This window comes from Acinonyx jubatus, chromosome X, assembly GCF_027475565.1.
Source record: "Acinonyx jubatus isolate Ajub_Pintada_27869175 chromosome X, VMU_Ajub_asm_v1.0, whole genome shotgun sequence".
Taxonomy (NCBI): Eukaryota; Metazoa; Chordata; class Mammalia; order Carnivora; family Felidae; genus Acinonyx; species Acinonyx jubatus.
Window position 1 is genome coordinate 87,479,511 of NC_069389.1, and position 24,457 is coordinate 87,503,967.

Below are 24,457 nucleotides of genomic sequence, written 5' to 3' on the forward strand. Positions count from 1 at the left end.
GATAATAGTGGAGTGAGGAGGGGAAGGGAAAGAAGATACAAAGATAAAAATATCAGGTCTCTGTTATCAAAGGAGCTTACCATCCAATGTGGGAGATAGACATGCAATTCACACAGAGGCAATATATGTGCTAGCAGCGGCCCTGAATACATGGATATTTACTGTCTCCTGTCTTTATACCAGCAATGCCACAATCTACACGTCCATCAATAAGGCACTGGTTAAATGGTACATCCATACAATGAAATATCTTGCAGGCATTGAAAAAAAAGAGGCACTATAGTCTAATTATATTGTGGCAATCAGTTTTTTTAAATTGTTAATATACTATAGTTATATCATTAGTGGGGGAAGCTGGTGATAGGTACATGAGAGTCTCTCTGTACTATTTTCTTAACGTTTATTTATTTTTGAGAGCAAGAGACAGAGAGACAGAGTGTAAGCAGGGGAGGGGCAGAGAGAGGGAGACACAGAACCCGAAGCAGGCTCCAGGCCCCGAGCTGTCAGCACAGAGCCTGACGTGGAGCTCAAACCCATGAACTGTGAGATCATGGCCTGAGCCAAAGTCAGATGCTCAACTGACCGAGCCACCCAGGCACCCCTCTCTGTACTATTTTTGTAACAGCCTATGAGTCTATAATTATTTCAAAATTAAAAGTTAAATGAGAAAACAGAAGAACTAGGCATTTCTAGGTGTGCTGATATAGAAGTATGTCCAAGATTGACTCTTAACTGCAAAAATGATGTAGAAAAGTATTATACTATGCTACTCTTTGTGCAACACAAAAGGGTATGTGTATATGCATTCGTGCTAGTCAGTGCATAGGCTATCTCTGTAAAGATGCAGAAGAAACTGGTGGCAGCAGTGATTGCCTCAGGGGAGGGGAACTGGGAAGCCGGAGAGGGGGGTGGGGGGGGAGGGAGAGCTCCATGTCACTGTCCCCTTGTGATGTCTGAATTTCATAACATGTGCACATACTACTTCTTCGAAAAAGGTTCATCCTGGGGGCACAATTTTCTGACCAGAAGGTTTTAAAGTATCCCTTCTATCTGATATATTCCCCTCCACCCAGTTTAGAAGGCCTAGGGATTATGGAGTGGGATTTAGGGATAGGTTCTTCCATTGATCCAGCATTCTGGGTTCTCCTGCCAGACAGTGAGCTAGCTGCTCGAGGGCAAGGGACCATAGCATTAGCTGTACCTGGCACAATGTCTGTCATATCTAGGGACACAGACTACCTTTGAGTTAATTTGACCTATTATCCTGTCCCTTTTGACCTACTCTTAAAACCCCAGGCCTGGAAGGATTCTTTACCATTGAGTCTGCCCCTGCCCTGGCATGATGTTTAGAAAATTAACTTCTCATTAGCATGATGACTGCCTATCCCCAGACAGCCATGCTCAAAAAGATGCAGGCTTATTCTGGTAAAGCCAAGACTTTTCATGGGAATATAGGTGGTTTGTAAATTTCCTTTTTCTTTTCACCTCTGTATGTCTGTGAACCAGATGACGCTTCAGTCATCTTAGCTAAAATCTTCCATCCACACCCCTCACTCTCTAACCTCTGTAGGGTTTATTTGTCCTTCTATAAGGTGTTTACTTATTTGTATTACAGTTATCTCAGTGCATAACTTAGCTCTTTTACTAGAGTATAAACTTCGTAAGGGCAGGGAAGCTGTATCTATCTCATTATTCCCAAAGTAACTAATGTCTAGGTCAATCATCTTTGAACAGTTCATTTAATTAAGACTTGCCAATTTAAAAATTAAATAACTTAAAAAATAATTTAATTTATAACTGAACTAATTTGCTTAAAATAGCACAGTGGGTTTGTTGTGAGGGCAAATAAAAGACTGTTACAAGTATATTATAGACAGGAATTGTGCTATCATAAACAACCCCGCAGCATCACTCGAGGGTGTTGCTCTGGCCTTGTGGAGGTAACACCAGCACCTTCTTTATCTGTATACTGGAACTGCCTCCTTTCTCTCTTCCTCAACCACGCACAGCTTGCTGCTAAACCCAAACATTACTACAAAATTGCTAAGCTACTCCCTTTAAGCTTGGTAAACAAATGCTAAATAAGGAGACTAAGATCCCTTAGGGGGTGGGGAGAGAAGATGGTAGTCCCTTCTGAGAGCACGGGTTCAATAGCTTCCTACTTACAAGGAATCCTGCTTTTTCTGCTGGACACCCCAGCTCTCGACAGCCAGCCCCCCAGAAGCAGTGCACTCCCGGTTTCCTGCTACTGGCGGCCGCTTCCAGATCCATTCAAAACTGTTCGGAGCTTTGAGTCATTGGTGTCGGCCACATTACTTCTTCCTCAAACCAACAGAACTGAAAGCGAGTCAAAGTTACAGCTGATTTTCTCCCAGTAGGAACAAGTCACCAGTGTTACAATGTGGGTTATAACGGAATTTATCATCTAGACCTGTAAGTCCATTCCGTACTTTGTTAGTTAGGTTATGAACATTCCAAGAGGTTAGGTTATACTACAACTCTACAGTTCTTCTTTCTTGTTTTTGAAGTCAGCATTAATATAAAATTAATTAAATATTACAACACTTCACACTTGTCCTAATAACAAGCCTTGATGAGGGCAAGAAAAACATCTTACCTATCCTTCAATCTCCTGCAATGCCTTGGTCATAGTAAATTCTTAAAAAATACTTATTTGCATTAACTTTTTCAAGGATGCATTTAATTTGCAGACTGACAGATGATTTATTTCTAAAATTCAAAATTTCTGTGAAAACACTTCAACATTTTTTTAATTGATGTGCTATACTTATTTCAGAAAAGAAAAATTTTTTTCCCACAGTCTCTTAAGACCTCTACTTGAGCTAAAAGCCACTTTCTTTGAATTTTTTTAATGTTCATTTTTTGAGAGAGAGAGAGCGTGAGTGGGGTAGGGGCAGAGAGAGGGGGAGACAAAGAATCTGAAGCAGGCTCCAGGCTCTGAGCTGTCAGCACAGAGCCCAACGCAGGGCTTGAACTCAGAAACCGTGAAATCATGACCTGTGCCGAAGTCAGCCACTTAAATGACTGAGCCACCCAGGGGCCCCTGAAAACAACTTTCTAGGCAATAGATATATACTTTTTGTGACAGATGCTACACATCAGACTGAAGGTCTCTTTGAATTAGTTCTAGAAGAGAGGGAAGCAAGCTCAGGGAGAGATTTTTAACTTGTCAGTTAACCTTGAGAGGTGTCATAAAATTCTTAAACATATTTTTATTTTTTTATTTATTTCTTTTGAGAGAGAGACAGCGTGAGCATGGGAGGGGCAGAGAGAGAGGGAGAGAGAGAATCCCAAGCAGGCTCCATGCTATCAGCACAGAGCCCAATGCAGGGCTTGAACCCCCGAAGTGCAAGATCATGACCTGAGCCAAAACCAAGAGTCGGACATGTAACCTACTGAGCCACCCAGGTGCACCTTAAATATATTAATTTTAAGTGTTTATTTTATTTTTTTATTTTTGATAGAGTGAGAGAGAGAGGGAATGTGAGCAGGGGAGAGGCAGAGAGACAGGGGGACAGAGGATCCGACATGGGCTTCCTGTTGACAGCAGACAGACACCAGGCTCAAACTCACAAACCATGAGATTGTGACCTGAGCTGAAGCCAGATGCCTAAATGACTGAGCCACCCAGGTGCCCCTTAAACACATTAATTTTAATATCAAAAGATAAATATGTGCCATTAACCACTTTTAGGAGAGGGGAGGACTAAGTTATAAAACCAAAGCTTGAGTACCGCAACTTTCACAATGTTAGAAATCCTGCTAAGAAGAAACAGGCAAGGCTTAAATTCTCTTTGCCATAGTTTTCCCATCTTAAAAACTGGGTAAGAACAAACTCTTAGTTCATGAGATTGTTCTGAGAATTGGTAAGTATGAAGTTTTCTTAGTATTTTATTAAGGTTTACCTGGAAAGAGCCCAAAATATGCTATGTAGGCAATATACTTCAACCTGTTTACAGCATATGAAAAACTTTCAAATAAAACTTCACTTTGAAAATAAAGAATCTATAATTGCACTCCCAGAATCTAACCTGCATGGCAAAGTAATGAGATTTCTAAAGCTAACTACCAATTCTTTACTCTAGCTTGAGCCATTTTCTCAATGGCTGCCTTGGGAGCTATAATTAACATCTAATTTTAAAAAATCTAGTTCAGATTAATAGTGACCAATGTCAACAGTGTACAAAATCTCTCTTCCATTATAGCTCTGTTCTCTACCCTGCTCCTTTAAGCTACTATCATCATTAAAATTACCTTTGTACATGATAAGCCAATCAATAGTTTTATAATTATTGCTTTACTTGGCTGTGTTTTATTTTACTGATTGATTGATTGATTGATATGAGAGAGAGACAGAGAGCACAAGCAGGGGAGGGGCAGAGGGAGAGGGAAAGGGAGAATCTTACGTAGGATCTACACCCCACATGGAGCCTGATGCAGGGCTCGATCTCACAACCATGAGATCATGACCTGAGCCAAAATCAAGAGTCAGGCATTTAACTGACTGAACTACCCAGGCGCCCCTCAGCTGGTTTTTAAATCAGATAGAACAAAAGTTACAAACAAGGATACCTTTACACTGTCTTTTATATTTATCTATGTAGTCACCTTTACCAGTGCTATTTCTTTGTGTACATTCAAGTTACTATCTAGTGTCCTTTTATTTCAGCCTGAAGGATTCCCTTTAGTATTCCTTGTAGAGCAGATCTGTAGCAATAAATTCTCTAAGTTTTCATTTATCTGGAAATGTCCTAATTTTTCCTTCATTTCTGATGGACAGTCTTGCTAGATATAAGATACTTGGTTGACAATCCATTTATTTCAGCACTTGAATATTTTATCCCACTGCCCGTCTGGCCTCCATGCTTTCTGATGAGAAATCAGCTGTTAATCTTATTGAGGATCCCTTGTCTATGCTGCATTCAAGATTCTCTTTGTTTTTGGCTTTCAACAACTTGACCATCAGGTGTCTAGGTGTAAATCCTTCTGAATTTATCCTACTTTGAGCTGAGCCCCTTGGATGTTGTAGATCGATGTGTTTTTGTTGTTGTTTTAACAAATTTGGGACATTTTCAGCCATTATTCCTTCAAATATTCTTTCTGCTGCCCCACCTTCTCCTTCTGGGACTCCTACTATATACATATTGGTATAGTTGCTGGTGTCCCACAGGTCTCTTAGGTTCTGCCCATTTTCCTTCATTCTTCTTGGTCCTTGGAGGATATAATCTCAATTAATCTATCCTCAAGTTTGCTGATTCTTAATTCTATCATTCACATCTGCTGTTAAACTACATCAGTAAATTTTTCATTTCAGTCATTGAAATTTTCAACTCCAAATTTTCCATTTGGTTCCTTTTAAAATAATTCCTATCTCTTTATTGATATTCTTTATTTGATGAGACATTCACATACTTTCTTTTAATTCTTGAGACATGATTTCCTTTTAATAGATTTATAATAGTTCATTTAAAATTTTGACTAATAAGCACAACATCTGAGTTTCCTCAGAAACAGTTTCTATGGACTGTTCATCTCCCTGTATGTCATACTTTCCTATGTCTTTGTATTTTATTTTTTGTTGTTGTTGAAAAGAGGACATTTTAAATAATGTAACATAGCAAGTTTGGAAATCAGATCCTTCCCCAAGGTTTGCTGTTTGTTTAGTGACTTCCCTGGACTAACTCTGTCAAATCTGTATTCCCTGTCATGTGTGGCCAATTGAAGTCTCCACTCAGTTAGCTTAGGGGTCAGCTAATGATTGGAAAGAGATTTTCTAAAATGTCTTGAACCAGTAGATCTTTCATCGTATGTCAAGAGACCCTGTGTGTGTGTGTGTGTGTGTGTGTGTGTGTGTGTGTGTGTGTGTGTGTGTATTGGGGCATGCCTTCCAGCAGTTTACAACTCTGCTTTAGCCTTCATTTCCTGATTCTGTAGGTTCTTAAAGTCAACCAGTGGTGAGCAAATAGGGCCTCCTTAAGTCTTTTCTGGGCATACACACAGCCCTACACATGTCTGTGATCTTCTAGATACCCAGGAATATCCTGGAGCTTGTTAAAGCCCCCTATCGCACCCCCAGATCCTCCTTTTAAGTTTTTCGGCCAGCCTCTTCTTTGCCCTCCCCGGGGATCACTAGCTCAGGCAGATGCGATGTTAAACAATTGCCCTTGCCTGTTTTCAACAACTGCCCTGATAATGCTTTTCCACTGAGCAAGGATGAGTCAGGTCAAATAAAGACAAGCCTTGTGAACGGAGCCCTTCCAGGAGCTGCTCGGCAGGTCAAATAGTGATAATTCTTGGTGATAGGGATATTTGGGGAGCTTGACCCCTCCAGTGGCTACTGGTTTTCACAGCTACTGTGGTTGCATGGCTGCTGGTTTCCCTGTGGAAGTGGGCAAAAGGAGACAGGAATAGGGCAAGTTAAAACACAACAAAGCTCACGGTTCTCATGGAAATCAGCTGTTTTTAATGAGTAAATGCTCCTCAGGTTGTTGGAAGTCTTTGATTAATTTCAAGAATTCTGAAAAGGTTAGTCTTGAAAATTTTTGCCAGTGTCCACGCTGCTTTTGTAGAGTAGATTTTCTGAGATCCTTATGCCAATATTCTGGAAATCCCCTCTTGAGTTTGAAAATCATTCTGAGACTGGTGTCTTCTAAAAAGACTGTAACCTTCAGCTCTTAAAAGTACCCAGAAATATAGGGGGGTCCTTGGTGAGATCTACACATAAATTGCTAGGTTAAAGTATTCATCAACATCTATAAAATTAGAAGAGAGAAAATATGATCAGCCTAGATTTACATTCCATTTTACCTTTGGTGACTACCAGGAAATAAATGTGTTTTTTGATAATAGATGCGATAAAAAGGCATTTATTGTTATCAACATTTGGCTGCATTTTCAGTGTTATTTAAGTATTACTTTTTAAAGATTCACATATGTTAATTTTAAATAAAAGGACAAGAGAGACGATGACTTATCCAACTCATGGTAAGACTGAAAGCACAGAATCTAGTTCAATGCCTAGAGTTGTAACAGATGAAAGGTTACTAAGAAAAGGTCTCAATGTATTCCATAGATGAAATGAGGTGGATGGTGATTATAAGCTCTAAGTCTTGAACTCTCTAAAGAATCATAAACATTTTAAAACTCATTTTAATAGAAAATTTACTATTTTACCCCACACAATTGATGATTCATTATAATGTTGCCAAACCAAAGTTGTGAAAAAGTTTGATCTCAATGGTAGCATTATCCTCATACTAAATTAGGAGATGTCTAGTCAAACATATTATAAGTGGTTCTTCATTTAGGTAGTTCTGGGAGTCCTGAATGAATTTAGCTGCAGGTACGATATGAAAACAACCTGTTCATACCTTTGTGTGTGTGTGTTTGAGAAGGGGAGGGAGAAGTGGGGAGAAGAATGAGAACAAATGCATAATACTTTCAAAGTAACCGACCTTCCCCTCTTAAAGTAGCACCTGGAATTGTATGCGAAACGCTGGGTTTGGGAATTATGCTGCAAGGCACAGAGTCGTGTTTCAGGAAGAAAAATGTTGAGAATCACTCACTAAATGTTTGAAACACTGTAAGAGTGACTACAAAGCCATTCAAATCTTATCTAAGAAAACCAATTTAAATTGAGCAGATCCTTAGTATAGAGGAAATCACTCATACAAATCCACAGTAGTCTCACTGATACTTATGATGCTATCATTTACTTTCCCTGTCCTATTGCATACATATTTTAAACCAGGATCAGCATACAATGAAGGTATATAACATGGTAGGCTTTTCCTACTATGTATCTTTAGAATTCATGAACTTAAAATCTGCAATTTCAGGAATTTATGAGCAACCATTAAAGTCCTTGATTAAACGATTTTTCATTTTGCTGAGACGGTAATTGGAAGAATCTGAATCTTGTGTACTTTAAGGCTAAAATGGGTGAATAAGTTGCTAAGTTAGTAACTATCCTGTTATCCAACGACGCTTGGATGTTTTCTTTGCATTGTAAACTATGCAGTAACTCAGGAAGTGAAAATTTTTTTTCATTTTCTTTTTTTAAATAGCCCCCCCAAATAAAGCACATTTCTACAGCTGGTGATTAATATAAGGAAATGGTTTAAGAGTCATGAAGCAGTGTTGGTTCGTAGCCAGAAGATATTAATTGTGGATAAGTTAAAGACTAATGTGTTGAATTCAGCTTTGACTCAGAACTATGACATAAACAAGTCTGCCATAAAACATTTTATGATGGAAATTACATGCTAAAATATTATTTGTGCTTTCAGGATAACTTAAAATCCCTTGGGTCAGGCTTCTTCAAATCTGTTTTCCTTCTTCTAAATTATATTAATGTGAGAACAGACACATCAAGAATTTCCATAAAAACAAATAAAGGTATTCCTTTTTTTCACCAAATGTAGGATATCCACTGTGGTTTGCTGACCCCCTAAAATCCATTCTTAGACATTAGATGAAAAGTTCCTGACTGTAGAAATATTAGGTAGGAAGCATCTATCTAAACATATGGGAACCTACAGTTTAAAATAAAACACCAGAAAATAAATAGTACCAAATAAAAACACCAGAAAAATAAATAGTACCAAATAGCCTTCCAAGTGTTCCAACATTCGATATGAATGGAATCATAGAGTAAAAGATAAGCAGGCAATTAAAGCCTATGCTATGCCTCTTTAAGAATCATAAACACATGTCCATCCTGTGTATAACGACATATAGCCAGGTCAGTCTTCAAATAGTAAACAATATCAAATAAAGCCACAAAGATCTTTTGGTGTTAGTTATGCATACAGACACAAAGATCCTCACTTTCAGGTAAGGCATAGGAAGGAACCCAATGAACCATCTCTCATTCTCTGCTTTAAAACCCTCTTAGAAAAACTTCTAGAAATCTCTGAGATCTAGCACTGCCCAAATTGAAAATCAGTCCAGTTAAACACACTCCTTTAGATATTCAAATCCACTGTTTGAAAAAACTTAGAAGTCATCAATTTACAATCTCTTATTCCTCATCACTCTACCACCTCCCCAAATTGGAAGACTAGCAGAACCAGCAAGCTTTCTAGATAATGCAAAGTGGTAAACACTACTAGAATTTAAGTGGCAAAAATTACTTAATGTAGTTGCTATAAAGTCTTCAGATATTCAAGACTGCTTCTCTCAAAAGTGACAAAGCTCCAAAGAGAAATTATGTTGAGGTAGGGGAAGAGAAGGATATTCCTTGACTTATACTTCAATTTTGGGGTGGGAGAGATAAGGAGTCAAAAATACACAAATAAGTATAACAATAATTCTGAGAACAAGACAGCACCAGTGGCTCTGCTGGGCTGGTGCAAGTTAATTAAGTTAGCAAAGGGTTAACACATGGTTATGATGGGATGGTGAATAATTATACTCTTCATGGAAGTGAAAGAAAGCTTCAAGACTGAAATGCTCCTCTTCTGTAAAAACTGACTTGAATTTCTCTAGACTGTACTGAAATAAACACAGCAAAGGTTCTAAGAGCAGCCAACGGAGACAGGAACCAGGACCCTTTGGACCCACACCCATTTTTTTCACTTTAAAATAGGATTTGCTTGTTCTCTTGCCATAGCCAAAACGGAAAACCACTGCCTTTTTTTTTTCCTTGATTGTGCTCCACACTATGGAGGCGAGGCCACTGCCCATTTAACGTGCCTATTGTTTGAAGCCTGTGAAAAGTGAAATTGGCATCTAAACAGTGCAACCCTGTATAAACAAAATCACCTCTCCTTCCCTTGATGAGAGTGTTCACCTTTATTAATAAAGGTCTACAATCGTGTCCCTAGGTCAAAGTCCATGTCTTCTTCAAAAGCTTGGACACAAAAAGACTTCACTACCACTCTTTTCTTTTAACATCTGGCATTCCTTTACCTCACTGTAGTAATATGTACTTCAAGGCTATGACATGGAGAGCTCGTTTACTTATTAAAAAACAACAACAACAACGACAACCCCGAACTGACTAGGCAGAGAACACTGCTAATAAGCACTGTGCCAGTGTTGTTTTTCTCCTTCCTGAGTACGTTGCCACAACACTCATGGTTATGTGGCTAGACCCTGTCAGAGATCAGTCTAACAGTTAGGAAATAATTTTCTTCTATTCTGAAACATAGTCAGGAGGAAAAAAAGAAGAGAGTTACTAAAATAAAATGAAAGGAAACTAAATTTTACAGTGATCACTGAAAAAGTTGTTTTGGGTCCTAAACGTATATCTCATATAATTACAGACAAATCATCAACAAAAATACTAAGAATCTGCTCTTTCTTCTTCAACGGGTAAACCTTGTTCAACATAAAATAAAAATATGTTGTTTTATTGTAATTCAGGAAACCATTTTAGAATTTTGTTTTTGGGTAACACTACAAAACTTTTACAGATTTTGTTTATCTAGTTTGTGTCTTAGAGTTGTAGCATTCTAGAATAGGGCATGTTAGGAACCAGAAAGAACATACCCATTAGACTAATCTATGTTGAAGCTAATTTGATAAATAACATCATTCAATGATTAGCACACAATTCTCCTATAATTATTATCATTTTCCAGGACCTACCTTATGTGAGTTACAATTGTAACATCCAAGTAAAATCTCTTCATTCATTTAAGGAGAAAAAAAGTGGTTTAAAGCCATTTAATTCTATAATAGGGTAGCTTATTTTTTAAATTACACAATCTTTGTTGGTACTCAACTTTCTCAACTTCACATTTGAGACACTGAAGTTTCGAAGAAAAAAAGAACACTGAATGTAGAAGGCACTCAGGCAAAGGGTGATGTAACCAGTGTTAATCTAACTGACTTATGCTGAATGTCTATTGATAAATGAAAGCACTTTGTCTACACAGCAGACTCCTGCTTACGTTATTTCCAAGTCTCTTGTCCAGGCTTCATGACATTCATGACATTAAAGGAGCTGCTGAGGCATAATTAACTGGACAAAAGGGAAACTTTACCAAGAAAGAAGCAATTCACAGGCCATTAATAGTTTAAAATTGTCAACTGGCAGACCTTCATTTCCCAATGCTTGAATTATAGCAATCGCTTGACGAGTCCCTTTTCTTGCTACGATCTCCCCCGCTTCAATATACCTTTGATTGGTACCCATTGACTACTGTATAATGCTCTTTCTGACCTCTGTGTCTTTAAGTTGTTTCCCTGTCTAGAATGCTTTATCCATCTGTGAAAGGTCTTCCCAGCCTGAATCCTACTTTGTCCATGAAGCCCTCCTGTATAATCCAAGCCCACATTAGTCTTTGTCCAAACTCTTACAGACCTCATTGTCTCCATCATTTATTCAGCCGTTAAATCATGTGACCCCATTATCTGTTTCATGAACCTCCTCAATATGACTGCAAGCTTTTCAAGGGCAGGAAGCATGGCTTATGCCTATTTTATAGACCTCTACCTTACACCCATGGTGTTCCACACATAACCACTATATGACTTGTTGAACTGAAATATGAGAATTTACAATATGAAGAGCAGTACCAGGTGTGAACGATAGGTTTTGATGTAAAATACACCGTCTTAAGATAATATTGTCAAATAAATCTTGAAGCTTAAACAAATATTTATTTTAAAAGGTCTGCAAGGAAAGGGATAATCATAGTGGAAATTCTACTTTCTTCTCTAAAGCTGCAAAGCCATCCCTAAATGGAAGAAGTTAGAAACTGCTCCACAATCCAAATTAATGCATCACAATTGAGGGAGAATATTAAAAAATTTCTACACCTCCGCTAAAGAATCTCGCATTGGCTGCGTAGACAATGAGGCAAATAAACAACTTTCAAGACCCATGACTTGACCATACCTATTATTTCAGATTCCACTACCACACTTAGTATATGTGCTCCCAAAGTGAGTACTCCACTACTGGCTTTAGATATGAGCTTTTCATTAAAGCAAATAAGAAGCAATTTCAAGAAGTGCTTAACTAAAGTGGTTTATATACACACATATGGACTTAAAAGGCCTTACTTATGGTATCCCATTAGGCAACGTGTTTTCCAATTTTCCGTCTCTCTAGAAAACACATTTCCTCAGATATATCAGGTTCAGCTGTCAAAACGAACGTTCCCCTGTAATGCCTTGGCCCTTGGTCCTTTCACTGTTAAGACTGAGTAAACAATGGCAAAGTTCCTACCTATCAAAGATGTTTCCTTATATGATCATTAGCAAATTCATTAGAAAGCCATAAAGAACAGAGGATAGCAAAAAGAGAGCTAGAAAATCAAGCTCTATTCAAATACAGATAGGTGGTATTAAGTATACTAATAAAGTGAATGATAAATGCCACGTCAAATACTGACACCCTACTAGAGTGAAACATTTTTTAACGGTTCTTTCTGACTCTAATGCCTTTAATCTAGTTTACTCATACTGTTCAGTAAGCTTGGAAAAATAAATACTTCAAAGCCTCAATTAGGCTCTCCTGTCAATAAGCTTTGTACATCTCTAATACATGTTTGCAAGATTAAGTTTTAAGAGCTTTCCCAAATTCTAATGAAACATTAGTTGCTTTGGGGTGGAGCCACTACCACGTACCTTAAAAAAATCAGCTAGGGGCACCAGGGTGGTTTAGTCAGGTAAGCGTCAGATTCTCGATATCAGCTCAGGCCACGATCTCCCGGTTGGTGAGAAGATTGAGCCCTGTGTCCTGCTCCGCACTGAGCTGAGCGTGGAGCCTGCCTGGGATTCTCTCTCTTTCTCCCTGCCCCTCCCCAGCTTGTGCACATATGCATGCTCTTTCTCTCTCTCTCAAAACAAATAAATAAACTTTAAAAACAATTTTTAAAAAATAAGCTAAACATGGCACTTACAGTTATCAGTACTGTACTGTACACGTAAAAATCTGGAAAGAGGGTTGGTCTCATGTTATGTGGTTTTTTTTAACCACTAATTCATAGATATATCAATTAATTTTCTAAAAGAAGCATACATCTGTATGATTAAAGAGAAACTGATTAACTGAAAATGGTCGACCCTCCAGTTATCTGTGAGAATGTAGTCGGCAAATTAGATGGACCATAGTATGTCCTGTTGAGAGACACTGGAGAAAAGGTATAGAAGACCAGAATCTGGTCAACAGAATGCCTTCCTATGCATAACCGCATTCTGCAGTCTGAAATTATAGCTGAGTCTATCCTTTAATATTATCTGCTCCATAATCTTGGTTATGGAGAATAACTGCGCAAGCTATAAATGAAACTTCATACATCTCTTACCACCGAAAAACACAGATCTAAAAATAAGACACATCTGAACACCTGAGGATTTAGAACTATGTTCGGAGACAAGCCAAGAAAAAAAGAAACAATGATGATCAGAGAGTGCCTACATTTTATCTGTTTGGGGTATACTTAGGCTATCTGTCCCATGGCCACCAAACTTGCCCAGAGACCTCATTCTCATTTCAACATGGTCTCTTGGAAGTACTCAGGGGGTGCATATACAAGTCTTCTAGTATTACTATATTTTACGCTGTGCATCTGTTTCTCAGGAATAATTTTTTTTTTTTTTTTAACAAGAGCACCATGGCCACTGGTTCTAAAGGAGGTATCCCCGGGTTTGTAATATTTCAAAATATGCCTCTTGGGGCAGCCCTACTCCAGACCAGGCACTAGGTCTTCTTTTTCTTCCCTGAATCCAGGCTTCACCTCACTTGACGATAATCGCATTTTTCTCCCTCCTTGGCTCCCATGTGCCCTCCATTCCTGCCTCCAGCCCTCTGTGACTCTCTTTCTCCACAGAGTTAACGCTTTCCCATGGTGAAAGAGTAGATTTCTGCAAAAGGACTTACCAAACAGAGCAATGGTTTGAGGAGTCTGTGGGGTAAAACGCATCAGAAACCACACATCATCACCTTATTAGTGTCAGAGAAAGAGAACAGTAGCATTCCCATTTGTTGTTGTGAGAGCTTTTTGAACTGACAAGAGGGTGGGGTAGATGCAAAAACCTTTACTCACTGATTACCTGACACTTAGTCCTAACATCAAAGAGCTACTCCATGAACTAAGAAACCAAGTATGCCACGCTGATGGCAAGTCTTGGGTTTGGAGTGCCAAGGAAGCATGGAGAGTTGTCGATTTGTTTTAATCATGGGAAACTTCGTAAAATGCCTTGAGAGCAATGCTCTAACATGGAAAAAGGCCAGAAGACTTCGTGAGATTCTCCCTTAGTGACCAAATTACCAACATCAGCTTCCACTTACCAAATAATAACTTGAAAAGGATGTAAAAAAGGACCCATCATCTAAACACTTACCTCACTGTTGTTCAAAATCAGGATACGAAAGGTATTTCTCTTACTACAATGACATATATACTGAGACCCAAGTTTCACCAGCTATATCACTTGCTTACACCCCAAACATCTATGCCTCTATGGTTGTTAGGCTACATAGGCCATAATAATGTCACAGAGAAGCAGCACACTAGTGTGGCTAACACATAAGCATCTCTTTGAGGCAGTCACAGTGCGGTGGGGCCTAGAGGCTGACAGCACAAAAACCAATTTTTCATAGATTCCATTCAATGAGAATGACTCAGAGATCAACTCATGCCTGAAGCAAAGCATAGAATCTGGTGTTGACACCTTGCAGGGATCCAAAATCTCAATACAAGGTACATTACTAGAACTGCGTGTCATATGCTTACAGAAAATATATGGAATGGCCAGGCAAGCTACATAGGCTGTTAAGTCAATCTCACTACTTTCCATTACTAGAGAGCTGGTCAGCATCTTCTGGCAGGATATTGCATAATACAGTCAACTGTGCTCTCCCAGCATTGCATGTGGCTTTGGGTCACAGTGTGGATTATCTGTAAAATGAAACAGATAGAGGAAAGGCAAGAATCATCAAGACTATCACAGACCTCATTTTTTAAAAAACTAATATTAGTAGGCCTGGACTCAAGCAGAGCTTTCACATTTGCCCATCCACTGAAGATCACAATGACCATGAAGCAATATGGCCAGTCCTGTCCATTGATAGCATCTATCATTCACTGTGAGCAATGCTGCAAAATGGATCCAGTTTGATTTCTTACTTGCTAAGCCTGAGGACGACACAGGACTGAGAATCTAGTACCAGACCGTACTTCCAGCCCTTCAGAAATTTCCTTTAATCCAAGGTTTGAAACTACAAGTTCTTGAGATGGTCCTCCATGAGGCTCTATTTTTGCTGAATGCTCTGCTATGATATTCACATAAGGAAACATAAGAATCGCTGACTGCTCTACAAATGGAATATATATATATATATATATACACATATATAATATATATACACACACATTATATATATATATAATATATATATACACTCATATATATACACACATACATATATATGTATATATGTATATATATGTGTGTATATATATGTGTGTATATATATATGTACATATATACACATATATATACACACATATATATACACACATATACACATATAATATATATACACACATTATATATATATAATATATATATACACATACACACACACACACACACACACATATATATATATACACACACACATATATTATATATATATATATATATGGCTACATTCAGGAGACCCAACATTCTGTCAAGTATTTTACTAGCAACACAAAGCTGAAAACTATCATTGATCTCTACTCATCTGAGCATTCAAAGTCCCAACTAGGGCAGGGAAGGCTGTAGGGATCCAAGAGACTGACCAAACCCTCACAATAGCTCTGTCGCTGCTCTGTGGTTCTGTTAATTGAAAAAGAAATGACATTTGATAACTGCCAACACTCGAAAACCACATAATGAGAAATCTGATTTCACCTGGGCAACTATTTGTTTTTCCCATACCTTCAGCTCCATGTTTTTAGTGGGACCACCATCCTCCTGGTTCCTCAGGCTTGTAAACAAAATTATGTTCAAAGCCTCTCTCCCTTTCACTTCCCCCAGCAATGGGAATTTGGTAGAATTTTCTTTGTCTGCAATGCCTCTTTACTTACATGCAGTCAATTAATTTCAGGTCCTCACCCAAAAGCTATCTCAGGGATATTTACACTTGATCCAAATTCTATAAACCAACGTGTCTTCCTCTCCTTTCTCTCAAATTTAGATACAACTGGGAATAGGTGAAGGGGGAGGGGAGGTTCTTACACTTGAGATCAAATTTCATAGCCATTCCAACTAAGCTGTTGAACAAACTTTTCCTGAGCACAAGAATAGCTAGGCCCAGAGCCAAGAAAAGAGGAGGCAAGGATGGCAGCCAAAAAACAGGTGAGCTGCAATCTTTCCACTCCCACACAAAACCTGGCCCTGGAGTGCGAGTCCCTGCATATGCTGATACCTTCTTCCACGTCTCGCTTTTGCCACATTCCTATATGCATGAACTCTGCCCCTAGGGTGGCTTCCCCACTTTTCCAATGCCAGTCTTCCTAGTGCCCTCAGACTTCAAACCCAGCTGGTATCCCCTATCATGAGACTCTTCTCCTTCCAATTCATCTTACATCCCGGAGGGCTCTTCTGTCAATACTGTTCTTTTCCTAACACGAAAAACAACAACCAGATCCACTTATCGTTTATCCAGCCTTCCCACAGGGTTCCCAAGACAAAAGCCTACTTGGAGCTTCCTTGAAGTTTTCTGATCTTTGAGACCAGAGCAAGGGGAGTGGTATGAAGAATGCTGAGGGTGCAAGCTGGCAGCTGAAGACAGCTGCTGGGAATCCCCACGTACTGTAACAAGAGGTGTGGTGATGACCAATGAGTTCGAGAACCGCCAGTAAGACTTCAAGATCTACTGGTCACACCAGACTCTTCACCAGTGATCTCTGTACCCTTGCCATTTCAAAACTTGGCTCAGGAGTCATCCTCTCCCAAAAGCCTTCTTCCTAACCACTCCTTTATTCCATGGCATCACCATGCTTACGTACGGTGTTTTCCATTTTGTTTTAATTCATATACAATCATGTATATATTGCAGTGTCAGCATTTGAAGTGACTTTGATGTCTGTACCACACCTTGAACAAGACTGTAAGCTCTGTGAGGACAGAACTGTTTCTTCGCTTTCCAACCAAGGAACTCGGCCTAACGTACATGCTACAAGAAATAACAGGTTTTTTTTTTTTAATTTTCCATGAAATAACATAAAATGACATAAAATTTCCATGCAGCTTTTCAAAACTAACATTTTTAAGGTTGAGCAAGTTTGCAAGTATGGTACATTAAGGGCTACAGAAAATACACCCACACTAGATAGAAAAGATGCCACTTATTGTTGGACCAAACATAAACTATGCTCCACCCAACCAGCTACGCTATTACACCACGCTTCTTCCTTCGGGCTCTTTTATTTCTACTACGTAAGCTTGTAGCTCATTTTTGCTCTTAGCAGCACTGTAACTACAGAAGCTCACCTCTAAGTTTGCTGTTGGGGAATCTACTCTTCCCACCTGCACAACCGCTGGCTTCCCACACTGTCTCCAGTGTCCTGTGAGCAACCGCCCAATTACTGATTGGGGAAAGAGAGCTTACACATTGACAGTCCATTCTTGGCAGCCCCTGGCTTTTACTGCTGATCCTCACTTACTTAGCTTAATTGATTCAGAACAGTATCAAAAAGAGACATTATTACACAAGTTCTAAAAGAAAAAAAAAAAAGACCATTGAAGAAAATTTAAATGTAAAAAGCCCCGGTCATTGTGAGGCTTTAAAACAGGCAAGCATGTGTGACATCGAGAGAACAGAATAACGCCTATTGAAATAGGGAACTTTGACTAATCTCATTGCACAAGTTTTAGTGTTTCACACATACACATTCTCAGAAAGTAAGATGGTCTCTAAGTGGGAAGCCCAACTGACTTCAAAATTATAATCCTTTGCAATAATAAGGTGTAGTGTTTCAACACAAATACAATTTCAAAAAGTGTATACAGTTTTTTAAAGACAGCAATGTGAACATTAGCGTGTCTCTGTGAAACCCGTACTTAGGGAAAAACACCCCAACAACTCATGCACATGGGCTAACAGAGCATTTGTCACTTTCTCAGCAGTGGTCTTTCTTCCTATTGGACTGAGAGATCCCAGCAAAGATCCCTGCTTGGTTGCCACCCACTAAATGGGACCTGATGCAGCACAAACACTATTCCTAAGCAAGCAAAATTATGAGCTAGATGATCACTCCCTTTGTCCATATGGGGGAGAAGGTAAAATAAGCTTTGAGTTTTTCTTTTTAACTAAATATACCTTGTCCTACATACACCTTTATGCATGGATATAAAAATAATTTTGTAACTTATATTTCTACATCCTTCCATTTCAGTCACTGGCTGTTTTTTTTACAGAATACATGACAAACTGGGGGGGGGGGTGCCTGCTTTCTTTTCTATAAGACACGACACTAGATTGCCCTCCAATGGAAATCAACATTGTTGAAGAACAACCTGCATAATACCTTCAAAAGTGCTCAACAATTTTCCAGACAAGATGTGTGGTGTTTTTTTTTTTCTTGAAGAAAAATTATGCCAACCACTATGCCAACATAGGTAGGGAAATCTGTACTGGCCCAGTAGCATCATCTGCAATAGACAGATAAACCTTCTGGCTATTCTGGTCAGTCTTCATTAAAAAAGACACAATAGAAATATAATAGCTTGTGTTTAAAATGCTGCATTAATATCACTTTGACCTGAGCTGCACTGTCCAATCACCTTTTTAAACATGTCACAGGACTGTTACTACTTCGCCTTTCTAAAACAACCCAATTCCTCCCAAGTATGCTGGAAAACAGTAATTTGACTGCTGTGACAAGACAAGAAAGAGTTAACTGTTCAAACACCTGATTGGAGTCTCTCAAGAGATGCATGTCCAAGGGTGGATTTTTTAAAACTATATGTCATTCACTGCAATGGAAAACCATAGTATTGATGTTAATAGTAAAGTATCTTTTATGAGCCATGGTCTATACACAAGGTAGGGCTGCATTAAGTTCAAAGGTGGTAAGGAGATTAAAACAAATAGTTCATGGGACGGGACATGCAACACAGCATTAAACATAGAAGACTGAACAATCCCAGTGCCTTGGCAGGATCCTTTTATATTTCTTTGTTAATGAGGGAAATTCTTAAAATCCAATCCGGCAAGCATAAGTGTAAGGAAAAGCTTTTAAAATGTTATCACAACGTGTTATTTAGTTGAGCTAATCATCAAAGCATTTTTTTACGGCAACAAAAGGGGGCTTTCCTTACCAAAATCAATACAACTCACTTTAAGATACCATATTAGTGCTGTTTTTAACCCCTAAAATGTGCCCCTCACGTTTAACATTTCCGGGGGTGGGGGGAAGACCGAAAATCACACCACCGGTTTCTAAGAGTCACCCCTCCCCCCTACTGCAGACAGAAACCATCCCAAGAACCTGGGACTCTTACTATGATCTTGGCAGCATTCAATCTCCCTGGTGCTAAGTTAGAAAGAACATGACAAAGGATAGTGACATGGAAGCAGGAAGTGCTTTACTGGAAAACTGGCGGTGGAAACTGCCCTTCCCTTTACAGTTGCTCCAGGACTTTCCTGGGGTCCCCACCACTCTATAACCCAGTGGGTCTCAGCCCTGTGGTCCTGGGAACCGCAGGAGCGCTTCACCAGGGAGCTGGTTAGAGATGCAAATTCAGGGCCCCACCCCAGGCAGACTGAATCAGAAACTCTGGGAATGGGGCCCAGCAATTTGTGCTTTAACAAGCACTACAGGAGATTCTGATGTACTTTAAAGTTGGAGAACCGCTCCCCTTCAAACTTTAAAGTGCAGACGAATCACCTGGGGAGCTTGTTCAAATGCAGATTCAAATCCAGCAGGTCTGAGGTGCGACCTGAGAGCCTCCACGTCACACAAGCTCCCGGGTCAAGTCTTCAGCAGGCCACACTGCCAGTGTTTCTGAAACCGGTTGTTTACCAAAAATACACCGGGCTGCTTATAAAATACGGGTTCCCAGGCACCACCCCAGACCAAGTTCATGTGAATCTCAGGAGACAGGGCCAGCTGAATATTGTACAACGGGTGGTTCTCTGCCTCAGCTGCACAGTAAAATCACCTGAGGAGCATTTAATAATCCTGATGCCCAGGCCCCATCCAGGACCAACTCAATCCGAATCTCTGGGATTGTGGGGTGGGTATCCATAGGTTGAATAATTCCCCAAGGATTCCACTGGGTGGCCAAAGTTGAGAACCGCCGCTTCGAATCTAACCGGCTCAACACTTGGCACAGTGGATCCCTTTATTGTAGCAAATGGTTTCCTGTAACATGACTGTCTGGGTTCCCACATGAGTCCAAGACCTCGGATTTTGAATAGTAAAAAGCAACCAAAGTCACGTTTAAAATCATGTCTTAAACCTTATTTCTGTGGGCAAATGGGCCTGTACAACGGAGACCAGGGATTTAGTAATGCGTTCCTAACTTTTAACATGAATGTTATCTGTCTTCCATTAAACAAGTTTTCACTGTCCTCTCAAGCTGTAGCTACTGCCACCTCTGTGCAGTGAATAGGTACTCCAAGAAACAGCCACCAACAGTGAATAATTTGTATCCATACAGCCTGTTCATATATTGACATCCTTTCCCCAAACCTGAAACACATAGAGGAAATTTCTAATAATCTTTCAGAATGGAAGGGTAATTTGATCTAGAACTTCTAACCCTGTAAAAGGCAGATTTCACTACGTACAGACATTGTGACAGAAAGGCCCAGGGAAGGGGTGAAAGCCGTGTGCTTTTACACGTGAGAATCTGACTTGTTGAAAGCATGTCTTTTGGTGGACAGAGACAAGACCTCAAACACTGCTGCTCATGACATGATACTAATAACTCGGGGAAAAAAAGAAGTATGTCCATTTACAGCTTATGCCCCGCCCCCCCCCCCAGCACAAAGCCACTAATAAGTACACGATGCTGTTAAATACGTAATATGTAAAACAGAAAATGTGTGGTGGTCATGAAAGCGCTGTCAAGAGATTAGTTACTTCACTCCCACAAACACTGCTTTTAGGAAATTTTCTCGAATTTTCCACAGTACACCTCAAAAATGACTTTAAGACAAATGAAAATAAGACGCAGTCCTCCTTCCCCTTAAGTAAATGTTTGTCTTCCCTTTGGTCGTGATCAGTGTCTCTTCTAAATTAGTTGTTTCGTTGAACACATGACACATTCAAGGCCTGCTAGATGGTAATGGTTATGATTCTTCCACCACTGTTTCAACATATCTGTGATGGTGAAAAGTGTGCCTTATCTGTTTAAGTCCATGAAAAAGAAATCCAGGGGATGGGGTATTAGAAGACAAGCAATACCTTAAAAACATGTGCCAAGTGGCCAGTTAAAATGACAGCGTCAAAACCCTTTTCTGTGTGAACTGGTCAAGCTCACTTTCCTTTTAAACTTCTCGTTATAGTCATTCAGTTAACCCAAACTCACTTGAAAATGTGTGAAAATAGCACCTCCCGAAAGTGTGTTCTCATATGCTTTGGAGCAACGGAGCGTGAATAGTAAAACAGCCTTTGCCAAAGTCATGTAACTGAACAGGAGTGAATTTTTGCAGTCCCATGACTTTGCAGAGCCAATCTATGTATCATCCCACGACTGGCTTTAATACATCATAGACATCCAAGAGAAGGCAGAGAAGTCACAAATAAGTGACTCAAGCTAATAAATATTTCACAGATCTTTTTTTTTTTTTTTACATGGCAGTTTCTTTCAAATGAATCTGACTTCTTAACCAAAAACCAAATTGGTTAAGTAAAGGTGTGGGTTTAGGATGTACATTCCCAGAATTAAAACTATGAAATTTCTAAAATATTTAGTTTACTGGGCAAAGTGTCAGTCTGGATGCTCTTTCATGCATTTTTTATGAATAAATGCCCAAAGATGAAGCAAGTCAGAATGAAAATGCACAGACCACAGAACAGTGGCAAAAATACAAAATTAAATACATTTAAAGTACTAAGCCAAAGAAAACAAACAATACAAATTTAAAATTACCAGGACACTTTATTGCAATTTGCACTTTACATATTAATTTAATATTTTTAGTCTAGGCAGAAGTGTTTATACTTATCCAGTAGTAGTCTAATCCCCTAATCTCACAAAATGAAAAGAAGCAGTTTGAAAAGAACATCAATTCAGGTATTTATGATATGGCGACAAGGGGCACTTGTGTTAGTTAGGAAAAGGGTTGATGGTTTTCAGCAGAAGTTTCACAGAAATTTTTCTCTATTATTTTTGTTGTTGATGATGCTAAGAACTCATAATAAAAACAATTACCCTCTTTGTCATTCTGCCCTTCCTTGGGCTTTACATTCTGTCTAGCATTTAACTCAAAAAATCAGTTTACACTCAGTTTACACATTAAAAAAAAAAAACCATATGCCCCATCTCCCACACATCCAAATGGATGGGGATTAGAATTAACCTGCTTTTAGCTGTAACTGCTATTTTAAACAATTTCAACCACACACTTGAAGGGTAAAATAACTGAAAGTACACAAGCCAAAAGAAAGCATAAAAATTCCTACACACTTACTGTTGGGATTGTTTAATTATCTCTCAAATCGTGGAGCCTAACAGATTTTTTACAAGTGAAATCGACACAAAAGCGAATGCACGCTTAACGTACAAACTGACAGTGACTGTATAGGGGACAGCTCTCTCTGAATGAGCTATTACGCAGGCGGTGGAATTAACAAAAAAAAAAAAAAAAAAGAGGTCTCACTCTTCTGTGAGAGCTGGCGGTGCGCTTCACTAGAAACACATTTTAATGGGTATGTTCGGATAAAAATAGGTAGGAAGGGAAAATGTGTTTTTCAAAAAAAACCTCCTCCTTCCCCCGGACTCAAGGAAACCCGAAGGAAAAGACGGGTAACCTCATAAGCTCCGGAGCTAAGTTCCATCACTAGCAGAACAGAAGTTGGATAGTTGCTTTCACCCTGCAATGGGATGGTAACTCTCCTTGTGCAAGGTACGCGGGGCGGGAATACTGGCGGGGCTTTCACGTGGGGGTAAATGGAAACCAAAGTGAGGAGAGGTCAACACCTTGAGTAATCCAGATCTCCAAAACCAGGGCGGTGGGAACGCGGGGTGGCGAAGGAGAGAAGGAAAGGGTCAAAACTCCTCGAAGTTATCGCAAAGAGAAAGCGAACTACCTTTGGGAACCAGTGAGCCATCTCTTGCAGCAGCACCCTGCTCCAAGTGTGGGGTGCTTGCCTCGGAGGGCAGAAAGCGCGGGGTGCCCTCCCTTACTTAGGTCGAGTGGCTCCGGGGACCCGGACAGAGAGAGAGGCAGGGGCCACCGCCGGCGGGCAGGCGGACTCGTACTTTGCTTCAACTCTGAGCCCCATCCCGAGCGCAAGGGAGAGGGCGGCGGAGGGCACGGTACTCACTAGGGCTCGTTGGTGAACCGGGGGGTCCGGGGCTGCTGGTATCCGTACAGGTGACAGTAGAGCACATCGAAGCAAAAGCAGCACATCTCCGCTGACACCACCATCTTCCGGGAGCCGGGCGATGAGGACGAGGCGGCGGACAAGGAGGGCGAGGAAGCGGTGGCGGCGGCCGGGGTAGAAAGTAGGGTCCCCACTCCGCAGCTCGGAGGTGGCGACAGGGAAATCCCCCCGCCGCCGCCGCCGCAGCCCTGGGGGGGAGAGAGGGTACAGCCACTGCCGCTACCTCCTCCGGCTAGACCTCCCAGCCCGTTGAGCCGCGTGCCGGCGCCTCCTAGTCCCAGCTCCCCAGCTCGGCACTGGCTCTCTCCGCTGCAGTGGGAGGAGGAGGAGGCGCCACCACCGCCACCCGAGCCAGAGGGGGGCGAACTGGACAGTTTCTGCTTCTTCACCCCGCAGCAACCCGCCGCCATCTTGGAACAGTCTCCCCCACGCAGCGCTTCCGACCCATAAGTGAGGCGAGCTGGCGGCGGGGGCGAGCACGCTGCGGCCCCGGCCGCCGGGGGCGCGCCAGGGGCTCGCGGGGCGCGCGCGCGCCGCTTCCCGGCCGGCCGCCCGGCCACGCGGCTGCTCGGCGCGCGCCCCTGGCCCAGCGCGCACCTCGCGCCTGTCCCGCGGGGACTCGCGCCTTCCCCGAGCCGCACAGCCTCAAGCACTGTGGCCCTCAGAGGATGGATGACAGACAGAAAGCCTAAGAGAGAGGAAGGAGAAGGAAACAAGAAAGAGAAAGCAGAGAGTGGGAGCAAAGGAAGGAGGTGGGCACTCCAGGGGAGGAAGAAGGGAAAGGAAAACTAGTGCGGGGGGGGGGGGGGGGGAAAGAAAGTCCGAAGTTAAGTATCCAAGTCCCAAAGCACAGCTCGATGACCGGCACTGCACATAGTGTTAGTGACACTTGAGCCGAGTTACGTGAAACCTGAGCCACCGGCCTC

At 40.7% G+C, this 24,457-nt stretch overlaps 1 protein-coding gene across 2 annotated transcripts in view; it reads right to left on the bottom strand.

The window, feature by feature from the left end:
* AMMECR1 (AMMECR nuclear protein 1) overlaps positions 1 to 24,000 on the bottom strand; it is a 112,059-nt gene extending 88,059 nt beyond the window's left edge. For both annotated transcript variants that reach the window (XM_027054967.2, XM_027054968.2), the window contains exon 1: positions 23,472 to 24,000. In XM_027054967.2, the coding sequence (XP_026910768.1) occupies positions 23,472 to 23,941 (470 nt within the window). In that variant the 5' untranslated portion in view covers positions 23,942 to 24,000. The remainder of the gene's footprint in view (positions 1 to 23,471) is intronic.
* Between the last annotated feature and the right edge of the window lie 457 nt (positions 24,001 to 24,457).